The following is a 14,877-nucleotide window of genomic DNA, read 5'->3' on the forward strand; positions in this document are numbered from 1 at the left end:
TTAAATGCTTTCATACTAATGCCAATAACATATTATCTAATCAAACAGTACAGTAGTATGCATCTGTTTACTGGAACCAACCTAACCCTTCTGATTACCTGAGTGACTATTTTTCAACAAGACAGGTAGAACATGGCTGCTGCTTGTGCTGGTGTAACCATTTTTGTGAATTCCAGAGTTTTTTTCCGCTTCAGACATCACTAGTTGTATATATTGCTTTAAGAATCATTCTTTCATTAAGTAAAGTAAAGATTATGCAGCTTCCTTCTCCCTTTTGTCTACTGGGCAATTTTAACTGGCTTCACTCTCTGTTAGGCTTTCCACAAATAGACCAAGCAAAATTAATTGAATCTCTTCTTGACAACCAGATACTTATACAGTAAACCCCCGCTATTCGCGGTTTCACGTATTCGCGATCGCCGATTTAATATAAAATGAAACCTAAAAAAATGTGAAGCGGAAAGAGGTTTTTCAAAGATGAACATAATATGTTCAGAGAAGAGAAGTCGCCTGACTGTTTCTAATATATCAAACAAAATGACTATTAGTCTAATCAGCCTACCTCTAAAGGAATGGGATCCTACTCCTACAGTGAAAAGATGGTTAAGGATAAATCACTCAGCCAGTGATGCTCAGATAAAAGTGAAGAAAATTGCAAGTGAGGACGCCAATCAAGAAGCAATATGGAAATATCTTAAATAACAGTTTTATTGTTTTTTGTCAGGTATTATTTAATATTTTTTCATTAATATTTTAAAACTCTTTCTTATAACATAATCTAGTTTTGTGGACCTCTTTTATTGTTCTTATTTATGTATTAACTGCATGAAATAATAAACTACCTTTCGGTATATAGTTTTTTATACTTAGAAAGGTCATTAGAGCAGCAAACCGGTTGTTAAATTATTTGAATCCCACCACTGGTCGGAGCCCCTAGTATATTATTAAAATAAAGATTGATGTCCACAGTACACACTTCTAATCTCTTTCATTGTTCTAACAATGTTGAATGGCTGCATATCCTGTCGTGCACGAGTAGATATGCTTTACAGAAAGTGTCAGCAGATGCTTTCATTTAAAAAATATATATATTTTAAAATATACATTTCTAATTTTTAAAAATATATTATTCATAAATTTTAACTAAGAATAAATGAGAAATTCTTTGTGTAATAAAGGATTACATGGAGAATTTCTCGTGTAGAGCTATTTCGTGCCAATTCCAAGGTTATTAAATGCTGAACTTTATACATAAGCTTACCTACTTGTTGGGCTTATATTTAGATAATAAACTTAATTTTATTACTCATATAGATTACTTATGGACAGTTTCTTTTAAAAAATTTAACATCTGAGAGTCATCTCTGCTATATCCAGGGGTGCTGATAGAAGCATCTCTGTAGACCGCTAATTCGGTCTCACTTGGATTATGGAGTACCAAATCTACTGTCGAAACTCTATATGATGATTCCCCCCCCCCACACACACACACCAGAGGAATGAACAAACTACCATTATATCGATTGTTCATAAAATAGTATTAGGTTAATGAGAAATTGGCTGGAACCAGCCACATAGGACATCATAACGTATGTAATGTAAAAAAAAAAGAGGGTCGCTATAACGAGCTTTGACTGTATGACTCTGCAAGGAAAAGTTCTTTATTATGTCTGAATACCATCCTACATTGAAGGCTCCCATATATATCTTAGGATAGATGTGGGCGCCTTCAGAACATCTCCATTCCACAACCCATATATTGAGGAGGCAAATCCTTCCCCTGCACCCAAGGATAAAAATCTTAGGTAACTATATGGCAAAAATTAAAAGTATTCCATCTCACCCAAATTGGATGTACCTATTTGATCCTCAGTATGTCATTCTAACTGGCCTCCGTAGCCAAGTAGTCAGGAGAGTGAGTGCAGTAGCACATGCTCTTTGAGTAGACCGGGGTTCAAGCCCCTGACTGCTAAATACGGTCAATCTGCCAATCTGCACTGGACCAGCATGGCAGATTATGGTCCATTTACCTCAGCATGAATTGTTGAGAAGGCTTCAATCCTGCAGTGAGTTGATAATGGCTGCAGTTTATCTTTTTTTTTTTTTTTTTTTTTATATCATTCTATACCACAATAAACTTAATGAAAACAAAACTTCAATTGGAAGATTGGGATATTGACTTCCAGCATGTCCTTCAAGACAAACTCCTAAACCATCCTGGACTCTATACTTGCCTCTATGTGGTGATTTCTTTCTGAATGAAGAAAATGCTCCCTAGAAAACAAACTACCTTCAGCAGCTGCATGAAGTACATACATTGGAAAACACAAACTACATATCTACTGGTGGCTCCAAAACAGGCACAGCTGTAGGTGTGCTGCAGTTTCTTCCACCCTCTCAGTAGCTGTGTCTCTTCTGACAGAATGCAGTACATATACTGCAGAATTTTAAGCAATAAAATTATCCCTAGATGATCAAGGCTGTGCAAAGTTACTCAGGGGCCTGGATGCAAAAGGGGTTAAGGGGCCTCGTTTATTTATGTTGAGACTGATGTCTCCCTTGACTGAGGCCCCCTAGATCAGGGGGTCCTGGTGCGGTGCATTCAATGCACCTCCCACTCCCATTTTTCACAATTCTGGCAGTCATCATTCCAACCAAGCTTTGATATATGCAGATTCATTAAATGCAGTTACTGCCATTCAGTATACTTTTTTCCTCCCTCTCAGCCCATACTGAAAGAGATTCTATATAGATGTCACTGTGAAATGTTCAACCAAATGGTTACCTTCTGCTGGATAATGTTGGCATTCCAGGGAATATATGGATCATGCTGCTAAACATTGACACCAGACCTTTCTGTCACTTGCAAGTGCTCTGCACTGATTACAAATCCATTATTAAAACAACATTAGGAATCACTGATCGTGACTGTGTCAGACTAAAATCAATAATAAATTGCTGCAGATAAAAAAAAAAAAAAAAATCTGCAGCTGTAGACTGGTTTCATTTTAATCAGGAAGAGGTAATTCTGACAAGACTACATCACTCATTCCCATTCAAATCATTTTTGCTTATGGTAGAGAACCATAAGCAAAATCTTCCTCAGTGTTCATTCTACCAATCCCAGCTAACAGTCAAACATATCCTTGAATGTTCCCAGCAGTCTAGTATCTAGAAAACTAGCTCTTTATCCAACTTGCAGGAACTGTTAACCTTATTGCACATTCAAGTTTGAAGTAACTACTTTATCCTACCTCTACCATTTGACTCTAATTAAAGTTTAATTATTACATACACACTAATTTACCATTAACTATGAAATATTTTAAACTTGTAATACAGTATTTTTTTTCTTCTTTTTTTTATTTTAGCTACCAGAGCAACATCTAGTGTTAGGGTTAATCGTGGTGTTTTACGTGGAAATAGTTTCTCATTGCGTGGTCTAGATAGAAGAATGCAAAGACAGCAGTTAGTTTCCCAATCTACAGAAAGTAAAGGGACAACAGAAAATATTTCTTCACCGCCATCTGCAAGTGGAATGGGGTTTTATGTTCAAGGCACAGACCTCTGATGTTATGATTTACTTAAAAGAACTTTTAACAGCAGTCAAGTTGGAATAAAAATTATTTCTTTGTTATTGTACAGCAGATGTCCAAGAACCTCTGAAAATAATTGAAATACTACTTCCAGTAATCTTGTTTATAAAGAATTATGTTGTTGTAGTGGTTTTTCTCTCATAAAGTCTGTTCTAAAAAACTTACTCTTCCCTGGCCATTGTTGACCAGATATGAGAGGAGGTGTAAATTGACTGTTATTAAAGTATGTCTGTGATTGGCATACTATGTAAATATATATATATGAAATTTATATATATATATATATATATATATATATATCTATGCGCACACATGCACACACATACATACACATTATTTATTTATATAAATATATATATTTGTTTATATAAATGTGTGTATGTGTGTGTGTGTTTGTGTGTGTGTGTATATAGTGTGTGATTTTACTCAGTGGTTGTAACCTGTTTAAGAGGTCACTGATTGTATAAACTGCTGTTTATTATTCTCTAATAATGTATATACAGATACATTGACTTTTCAAAAGTAAATCTGTCAGGTTTTAATTTAAACATATTGCCATTGAGGTACACAAAATGTTTTTCAGTTCAAACATTTTGTGTACCTGTATGCAAAAATGGTGAAAATTGAAAATTGTTTGTACATGAACAAGGCAAATATGATAGTAATTTAATGCATCCATTATAAAAAAAATTATTTTAACATGATCAAAAAATAAATAGAAGTGCACATATTGTATATTTCTGCATATTGTGCACACGTTGTATATTTCTGCTTATTGACAGATCGTTTGACATTCATCAAAAGTAGTAAAATAAAATATTTCAGAATGTTAAATTATGAGTGTTTGTATTGTATTGGTGAATAATTCTTAGGAATAAGCTAATTACTTTCTTTATTCTCTTCCCTTTTTTATTTATTTATTTTTTTAAAATAATTATTAAAATTAGTTTCTGTTGGCCTTGTGACCATATTTATTTGAATCAAAGATAATCCCCACCTCCCCTGGTTATAATCAATACCAAATGAATGACTTTAACTACACACAATCATGTGTAGTGATAGATATGAACCATGATTAATATGACGACTATGTGAGAAGGCCAAGAAAATTTACTATACATTTACAAAACTGCATTGAGTTTGTACATGGACACTGTTTTCAAAAGTACCTGGACATACTGGGATTTGGTTAAAACATGCCGTACTTTTCATCATCTTATGGCCTGTCGAATGTTTTTGCAATTGAGTACCTAGTTTTCTCTGCAGGTGCTGGTAGATTCTCTGTCTTCTAATGTCTTTTAAAATAAGCACATCACAAACATTGCTTCCTCTGCATCAATAAGCTCTCAGCATCATTACTTTTATTCTAAACAACTACCTACAAATTTCAAACCTGCCCTATTATGGCATATTGTTCCCACATCAAGGGTAATGTGTCATCCTCCTCCAAACTCCACAAATTCATGCAAAATAAAGCAGTCAGGTTCTGCTGCATGCCTTTTCTATAGATTCCATGGACACTGTTCTTCTAAATTGGCATCTGTAATTCACCCACTGTCTTCCGAAACAGTTGAAACATGTGGCAACAAGTTAACCATCCATTCACTGCCCAACTCTAAACCAACAGAACCAACTTTTTCTCTTCCTCATTTATCCCTTCTACTTCTGTTGTCTGAAACAACCTTCATTTATTTCCAAAAAATTGCAAGGTACAGAACTCAAATCCAATGGCAATAAGTACTATAGGTTCTAATACTTTTTGTGTTTGGGGGTTTTTCATAGAAAATCCCCAAACACAAAAGGTATTAGAACCTATAGTACTTAGTGCTATGCCATCCATTTGTCACGAATAGATATAAAAGAAAATATGTTCACACTAGAAGTAAGCAAGTAAATGAAATACAATAGACAGGTCAAGTTTAATTGAACTTGATGACTTCCAACTAGAAATCATCATTGGATGTCACTTGCATTCAGTTTGTTGTGTTATTGCAGCATATACACACCCAGGGTCCTGAGCTGGATATCATCATTCTTCTCTTTCTTGGTGATTCCTTTCTATTTCTGACTGTCTCTCAGAGGTAACTCAGAATTTTTTTTTTTTGGCTGGTGCAGCAAAAGCCTCAGGCTTCCTTGCACCATATGGCCAATTATAATAATAATAATATCACCCTAGATCCATCCAACCTCTTTGAGACAAACTGACCTTTTGGCAAGTATTATTTTCTAAAAGCCCCATAATGGAGATCAAAATAATTTTTTCCTGTATAAAACTAGTTGAAAAAATATTTACTATGTATATAAATAGTGTATGATTGGAAATCTGCCTTAGAGCAATGGTGGTTGGCATAACCACTAAATGGAAATATAATGGCACAATTTTACAGCTGCAAACTTGCAGTTAATGTATATAGTGCAATATTGCAGGCATTATAAATAGTAAATAGCAATCGTAGGAAAGGTAGTTTTAATAATAATAATTTATAATTTGTATAAAAAAAAAAAAGAAAATGAGCAAAAAGCAATAATGTTTATGCTCAAACCGAGAACACATTTTTTTTCTACCTATGTGCCATATTGCCTATTCATTTTTCTGATCAGCACATAACAACAAACATGATATCCAGTGTTTCACTTACAGTATCTGGATCTGTGATATGTATTTAAAAAATAAATAATTTCCAGGTTTCTATTTGTTCAGTTTTAATGAAATTTGGGAATGCCCAACAAATCATTCTAAAAAGCCAAGTGCAAAATTTCATGGGAGTCACGTTATTACATGCGGATGGAGAAACAGTTTTATAGTGTTTCTTGTCAAGCAGTGCTGGGGGAAAGTCTCCCCAAATTTGCATAATAGCATTGTGTTGTAATACAAACTGTATTACAGACCAGATGGTATCAGTTTAGTCTAGGGATGTATGGAACACTACCAACCGCTAGTTACTGTCCAGACTACAAGGGAGGTGGACTAGGTACAATAGGGTAGACCCCTGGCTTCATCTGGGCTTACCAGGAAGGGCCCAAAAAAAGTCAGTTGTTATTGAAAATAAGTAGAGGGCTGACAGTTCAAGTTTCGAGAATAGGTGAAAGCAAAGAATGTGGATGATAGTGAGAGCTCCAAGAATCTGAAGAATAGGGAATAGAAGGGGCATCACTGTACCAACCAGCAACCGTTATTCTGGGGAGGGGACTGTTAAGGACAGCAGAAAGTATTTAGGGTGGTGGGGGAGCAGCAGTGCTTGGGGTGTTTGAGGGGGATTAAAGTCATGTCAATACCCTATGTGGGGTGATGTTGCTATCAAGCTTGTAAGTCAAATCTGACTTCAGCAATGCAGGCTGTGATGCCTAAAAAGTCAGCACAGGTGCTGCGGAGGGTGCATCCAGGTAAGTCACTTCCCCCCAAGTGCACTCATATTTGGGGAGGAGGGGGATACCTATGAACAAGAGTACACATACAACAGTCACAAATCAAGTACACAATGTTTTTTATATATAGCGGCAGACAAAAAAACTGCATCACCTTAAAAAAGTAACATTTGTAGTGAAACGTGTAAAATATTCTTTGATTACAGTCGTTTTGTTTGTCACAAAGCAAAGGTACTACATCAGATAATGCTTCTATTGCATCAGACAGTCATTGCAAGGTATTGCATGAGCCGTTTCTATAAATACGGCATTGGAAGTGTATAGACAGTCGTTAGTATTCTGTTTTGCAGAGGTGTAAGCATGGCTCTATATGTTCAGTTGACCAAAAAAAAAAGTGTAGCTGTTGCTCTATCCCAGGAGGGGCTTTCTATGTGTGCTTATGCTGATAAAATAGGCTGCCACCAGACAATGGTATCCTGGGTGCTGAAATTAAAGCGTGAAACCAGTGATGTGAACAGAAGACCTAGATCAGGCCATATGAGAGTGATTACGCCTGCTCAAGATAGATATTTGAAACTGCTATGCCTTCATAATTGCTATGCTACTGCTCCTGATCTAAAACGACTTTGAGATGGCCTCTGGTGTTGAAACAAGTGCACAAACTATCCAAAGACGGCTTTGGTAATGTGGTCTGCATGCATATTGGCCCAAGAAGAAGCCTTTGTTGACCCAACATGAGAAAAAAGTGACTTGCTTTGGCTAAACTGCCTGTTTCACAGAAAAAAGAGCAATGGGACACTCATCATTTCTGACAAATCAAAATTCAACCTGCATGGCTTGGATGGGAAGCGATAGGTCAGAAGACGAAAATCAGAGGCATATCATCCTGACTGCATAACACCGACTGTAAAGTTCCCTGCCGGTCAGATGGTCTGGGGATGCATAATAACCAAAGGGATGGCACGAAATAAGTTTATTAATGGAACGGTGAATACAGAAACCCACACTGCTAACTTAGAGGAGCACCTGAAATGTTTTTTGGACGTCTGTGTGGATCACCACACAGATGTCCAAAATTGGTAAGTTTTATGCTATTTAGATTTAATGATGAGTTTGTCTTCTTGTCTCACAAGGCTTAAAATGTTCTCACCAGTGTTTTCCCTCATTTTTCTCCCTTAAGGTGTGCAGAAATGCTGGCATTACAGTGTTGGACTGGCCTGGCAACAGTCTAGATTTGAACCTATTAAAAATTGCTGGTACATAATGTCTAAAATTGCTCAGAAAAGGCCAAGTAAGATCCAGCTGCAGGAGATCATTATAAGGGTGTGGTACCACGAAATTGGGCAGCCCATATATCCAGAAGTCGATTAACTCTATGCCAGATCATTGTAAGGCTGTAATTGCTGCTTGAGGAGGAACAACAAAATATTGAGGACTTATTTTGCTGATTTACAGTACGTAATGCTATTATGTTAACTTTTCATTTCAGTTTGTACACATAAATGCAATAAAATGTATGTTTGGTTGTCATGATTGCCATTTGCATGATTTCTCATATTTCCATTAATTACGCATTTTACCCTTTGGGAAAATATTTATGGCAATTAGGTATATCAGGTGGAGTCTTTTTATTGGATTTCATTCACCGAGATAGATATATGTCCCATCTAACAAATGCATTTCAAACATTTCTGCAACCCCTGAACAGCGCTAAACACATTATTTGCAAAATTCACAAGTGATGCAGTTTTTTTGTCTGCCACTGTATATATAAAATCCCTAAGTAAGAAATAAAAATTGTGGTTGGTGGATTCAGATGTGAAGAATTGTAAACCAATACTGTTCCACTGCATGTTTTTAATTTATGTAGAGAGGCAGGCTCATGTACTTGGGGGAGGGGGGAGGGGACTCTCAGCTCAGTGTGACTACTGCATATCTTTCCATACTTGCTCTAACATATGTCACATAATCATTAGCAACTAAAATTATCTTCTTTGGTATCAGTTTAAGTCAGTATCTGATGAAAAGGTTAAATTGAGCTATATTACTCAAGACAGTTTTTTAAATGTACTATTGATTAGGAAATTCACTATATAAGCATTAGGGCAGAGGCTCCCAACCTTTCTCGGTTCGCGGTGCCCTTAGTGTCCCAGTAATTTTTTCAGGCACCCCTAGGCTAAAAGAAATACCTAACAGTGGTTTTCGACCTTTTAATGTATACCTATATAATAATTTTATTCTTTATATGGAGGTACTAAATAAAGATCAATTATAGATCACCACAAAATTAAAAAGATACGGTACAATGGATATTGTACTGTACCCTTTTATAATGAAATATATAAATTTCAAAATAATAAGTAACTTAAACCCAAATTACACGGCACCCCAAAATGGTTGTTGCAACACCCTAGTTGCAACAACCATTTTGTATGGTTGTTGCATTAGGGTAATGCTTCAAAACTAAAAATCTCAGGATACAGTGTCATTTCACTGTAGAAGTTATTCAATTTTTCATGCATGCTATGGACAAGTGATGACCTGTGTTTCTATTAGTCCCCCTTCATAGAGTATCACTTAAATTTTCACTAAGCCAAGTTCTAATAATAATGTAATGGTAATTTGACTGAATAGATGAACGATTAATTCTGGTTATTTCTTGATACTATAAGAGTAATATTATCTCAATCTTTTTCGTAGAATGCTTCCGGTCAATGTCGTCCAAATGTAAATGCATAACATAAACGGATAAAATGATTTTAATGAATTTTTTCACTCAGAGACATGACCAATTCAGACGCACAATGGAATCAAAAGCCAAGAGCCCTAACCTGACCCTGAAACCAATTAAACCAACTCAGAAAAACCATGAGCGCAAGAAGACGTGTCAGAATAATTAAAATCTATTATAAAATTTGGATAAACACATTGAACATACAAATTAAACAAAATTTACTATATTTTCCTTCTTTAAGCAGACAACACTTTTCAACTATTCATCTTGTTCACAGGTTAGAAATAATGCAGTGTGTGTGTTAAGCTCTTAAATGGAGAGATTACTTGCATGGGCACATGCCTAAAAAAAAGATCCAAAATTAGATAAGGATTGCGCCCGTTGATAGAAATTGCGTGTGACTTAATTTCAAGAATTTCAGCGATCAATAATTTTATGTAATTATGTTGTGTGCATAAAATTTCCACTTCATTAAATAGGAATATGTGACCTTGATGGTATAAAAAGCCATTTCCGATGTGGTGGACCGAAGCAGAGAGATGTTTCACGCGTAAATCAAGAGTACACGTGTCGATCCCTGATACAATGAAACGCACTGACCACAAGAAATATTGTATACAAGATCATTTACTTGTACCTAGAGAGATGGAAGAACTGTGATTTCTCAATATGTTATGGAGCTTCTGCATAAGCCTGGCTACAGTGTTGAATTGTGTATCTTTAAAGAGTTTATTGAGTTGCTTATGCCATTGCTCAACATACCGAATAAAGTATTTTTTTATTGCTTTTATTAATAGGTATCGTATTTTCTGCCTTATTTTTAGCTTGTAATCTAATTTAATTAATAATGGAGAGTGGATAGCCCTATTTAAAAACCTGTTGGTTAGTATATCAATTTCTAAGTCTAAGGTTGGTTCAGAAGTAGAAAATCTGTAAGCGTTAAGGAAATGGTTAAATATTGTGGACCTTTTATAAGTAAACGGATGATAACTTCTGTAGTGCAGGAACATCCCCATTTTGGTGAGTTTTCGCTAGACGTTAAATTTTATTTTTTGCATATCTCATGTAAGAGTGAAATTTAAGAAATTTAGAGCTTTTGTGTCTGTATATTCTTCCAATGTAAAATGTAGTCTCGTATGAATGTTGTTAAATATCTGGAGAACATCCTGAGTGCTGTCATAATCCGTTATAACAAGAACATTGTCAAGATAGATCTCCGCTATTAGGCCGATCTTACTCAAACCCATAGGTAATTCAGTCTGTTTGTATATTGTCTTTAAAGGCAAAATTAGCTTCAAGTAGAAGCTTGATTAAATGGAAAATTTCTTTTTAAAGTAATTTAGTGTGATTAATTGCGATGATATCGTTTAACAGTTCCCAAAGTACATCGAGTATAGTGTACAAGGAAGTGACGTCTAATGAAAATAATATACAGGGTGTCACGCTGTACAGTGCAACGAGACACTCCTAAGGCAGAGTCAACAGCACGTGTGCTGGTAGTAGGATTATTCCGGATGGCATTCAACACACTTTCTTCCATGGCGGGAGTTCACGCCAAACGTCTTGCCACACTACTGTTACCTCTAAATGACCCATAATCGCACAAATTTTGATGCGCAAACAAACGGTGGTCCATTAATGTCTGTCTGGGAAGCTTTCTCCATAAATTCGTTGAGCGGCTCATCCATTGCCCCTGCTAATCCATACACTAGGTGCATGTCTGCCGGCTCACAGTTCGTATATCGATGAATGCGCTTAGTGCGGCGACTAATGCTTGAATGAGTAAACCTGAAATTTTCCCTCTCGCGAGCTGATGAACAGTGCCGTCTACCGACTTACGGTGATGTTTCCGGTTATGAGTTCCTATGCGATTCACATTCCTTTAGATGTTACTTAACTTCCCTAAACATTTGTACCAAGCTTGACGTCTTTAAGACTGTTAAATAGAATCAGTTTATTATACCGAATTTTATCATCCTGTCCTAATAGTACTGGAATATTATAACTCCTAGGTTTCAGCTCTTAATTTAGCCATAGAAATAAAATCACTTTTAGGGGCTCACATCTGGTGAGTATGGGCTTGGCACATGCAGGGTCCTGAGCTGGATATCATTCTTCTCTTGGTTATTGCCTTCTACTCTCTCAGGGTAACTAGGAAATTTATTGTAGCTGGTGCAACATAAGCCTCAGGCTTCCTTGCATTTTTTGGCTAGTAATAATTGTTTTCTTATATTGATTTACTAAATTCGTAAATACAGACGGGTCTATCTCCCTGCAGGTTGAACTTTTCCATGTGACCAAAAGGAAGAATCCTATCAGCACTGAGCATATTCAATCCAAGTCTGTGAACACTGTAATTTGCAAATCATAAGCAAACCTTTCTTCATAAGAGCAACCCTTTGTTGCATTCACTAATCTTGTGGCTCTTTTCTGTACTCGTTCCAGCAGCTCTATATCCTTCCTGAAATGGGGCCTCCAGACCTATATAAAAATGACCATTGCCTTATACAAGGGGATAATCACCTCCTTTTCCCTGCTAGAAAAATCCCTGTATGTCATTGGCAAGATACCATGAGCTACTCTTGAAAACCGTCTGCTCTGCTCAGAAAATTTCATATCTGACTGCACAATTACCCCCAGGTCCTTGTCATTCTCCACCACAATAAGTAGTACCACACAGTTGATACGTTACTCTGGGATTACTGCTACCCATATGCAATACTTTACATTTGTCAATGTTAAGCTTCATTTGCCACCTCTCAGCCCATCTGTTCAACTTCTCTAGATCCTGTTGCAGCAGCGTACCGTCATTAGTGTCATTAACAACCCTGCGAACCTTCGTATCATCTGCAAACTTGGACATTAAGCCTGATATACCATCATCAATATCATTTAAAAATACAGAAAACAACAATGGACCCAACAACTGCCTGGAGCAAGTGTTGAAGATTCATTTAGTGTTCTTCTTGCTGCTTTAAACGAGCTAGGGCCATCAATCACAATGGCTTATGGCCAGGCATATGATGGAGCCATGACCATGGCTTGTCAAATATCAGGTCTTCCAACAAGGATAAAAGAAATTACCCCTCTTTTGCACTTTATATGCATTTTTGTGCTCATAATTTAAATCTAATCTTAGGGGACTCAGTAAATTGCAATGTTCACCGTCGGTTGTACTTTGGAACTCTAGGAAGCTTGTACACTTATTTTTCTGTAAGTTTATAAAGTTTGCCTCTGTGTTCTGGGAGGAGCAACGTAACCAGTTAGTCTTTTGCATTAAAATTAAAGAAACTATTTTATGCTAGATGGGCATTCAAGAAATCTGAGGTAGAGGCAGTGGTGCAAAGCTTACCAGCTATTATTATTGCCCCGCAACGAATATTAGATGGCATATTAACAGCACCTCACAGCAGCTTGCTGAAGAAAAGTGCATTCTTACAACAGTTAAAACATACGAATTTGTGATTTTTCTTATGGTATGAAAAGAACTGTTAAACAAGGCGTTTACTTTATTCAACTATTTGCAGAAAGCAAACAGACAACCTGAAAGTCTCTCACCTTAATTAGGTGTTCGACAGTGATTTAACAGCCAAGCAAAATAGTGACGAGTTATTTTAAGGAAATCTAGCAGGAAGTCAGTGCACTTCAAAGTATGAGATAGCTTCCACATTCAAATTCCTAAGAGGATGAAAGAGAAAGAGATCCATTATGAAATTACAGAAGAGGACAGTATGATTTATAGTAGAATTTTACTTGATGTCTTTGGACACAGGTCAGGTTCAAAAATTTCCTTGATTTGGCTTCAAACTTTAGTGTACTGGAACCCAAGCATTTTGATGATGACGGTAATATCAGTAGGTTAGAATTTCTAGCAAAGGAATATGCCAATGTCCTTGATGACCAAAGTGAAATTGTTCAGGAATAATTTTCCTTTACAGCCCTGATGAAAGAGATGAGTATTGAAACAAATTTTGGAGAACTTACCATCACAACAATGTTGAAATTTATGACTACCAATGAATGATTTGCTCTCACGTTATCCTAATGTAACCACACTATAGCAAATATTTGGTAGAAGCTAGACAGAAATTGGGCAGAAGCTAGCAGTTTTGCAACACTCCTAACACTGCCTCGATAGCATCAGCAAATATTCTTGCACCCTTTCTATTTAAGTGTATCCCATCTTTGTAGAAGCAATCTCACCTGCTAACAAGCACAGACCAGTCTGGGAAAAATACTACCCCATGAGCCTTGCACAATCTATCCAGGGCCGAATAGATTGACAAGGCTCTCATCATATGCTCCCTCCTGTCGCGTTTAGTTCGTTTAGGGTCTAACAGCACCAAAGGTTCCCCCATCTCCGCAAAGTATACATTGTGGTGCGATACAGACTACTGTAGAGGCCAGAGGTTTAAAAGTTTATGGATATTGTGCTGTGTAATGTTTTGTACCGTTGTTCATCTGGCCTTTTAGCCGTTGGGCCCCTAATTGGACCCACTGTTGCCCACACTAAGCCCCATGGAGGAAGACAAGCTACTGTAGTATTTTAGTTATTTACTCTGGCAGGTCCTGCCACCTAATTTCCTGAGATTTCAGTGGCTAGGGCCTAAAAAAGGGGAGGAGAAACGCTAGAAATTAGGTCAGACCGAAAGAGATATAAGTTATGCAATGTACAGTTAAAATTTTGAGTGTGGCGCTTGTGTAGTTTTGACTTGGGTAAAACGCTACTAGTGAAATTGCTGAAGAGGAAATGGAGACAAGACTGGAGAAGGGGTGAGAGACAGAAGTATGGAGACTGAAAACTGGAGAAGGGGTGAGAGACAGAAGTATGGGGACAATAGGGAAGATGGCCTCAGAGTATCAGTGAGGCAGGCCCATGCCTCACCAAGAAAAGAGTGGGGTGGCAGGGTGTAAGGTGTGTTGGGGGTCTAACGGCTCCTGGGGTTTCCCCCCCATCTCTGCGTATTTTCTATGTTTCGGGCAAGCCTGAGATTTTTTTTAAAATATATATGGTTCATGTGGTGTGTTGTGCCCTTTGTTCATCCGGCCTATTAGCCGCCAGGCCCCTAGTGGGACCTGACGTTTCTACACCCTGCCACGGGGAGGCTGGCTGGGTGTACCCAATGAGGCTATTTTACTCTGGCAGATCCTGCCACTTTCCTGAGATTTCAGTGGCTAGGC

The 14,877-nt window shown here is 37.1% G+C and overlaps 1 protein-coding gene across 1 annotated transcript in view; it reads left to right on the forward strand.

Annotated features, from left to right (window-relative positions):
- The window catches only part of Ino80 (chromatin-remodeling ATPase INO80), a 672,466-nt gene extending 668,671 nt beyond the window's left edge, over positions 1 to 3,795 (forward strand). Inside the window, exon 38 of the mRNA XM_090376565.1 lies at positions 3,372 to 3,795. Within this exon, the coding sequence (XP_090232691.1) occupies positions 3,372 to 3,571 (200 nt within the window). The 3' untranslated portion in view covers positions 3,572 to 3,795. The remainder of the gene's footprint in view (positions 1 to 3,371) is intronic.
- The last annotated feature ends 11,082 nt before the right edge of the window (positions 3,796 to 14,877 follow it).

Source organism: Mastigoproctus giganteus, chromosome 6, assembly GCF_048544385.1.
Source record: "Mastigoproctus giganteus isolate SK-2022 chromosome 6, ASM4854438v1, whole genome shotgun sequence".
NCBI classification, from domain to species: Eukaryota; Metazoa; Arthropoda; class Arachnida; order Uropygi; family Thelyphonidae; genus Mastigoproctus; species Mastigoproctus giganteus.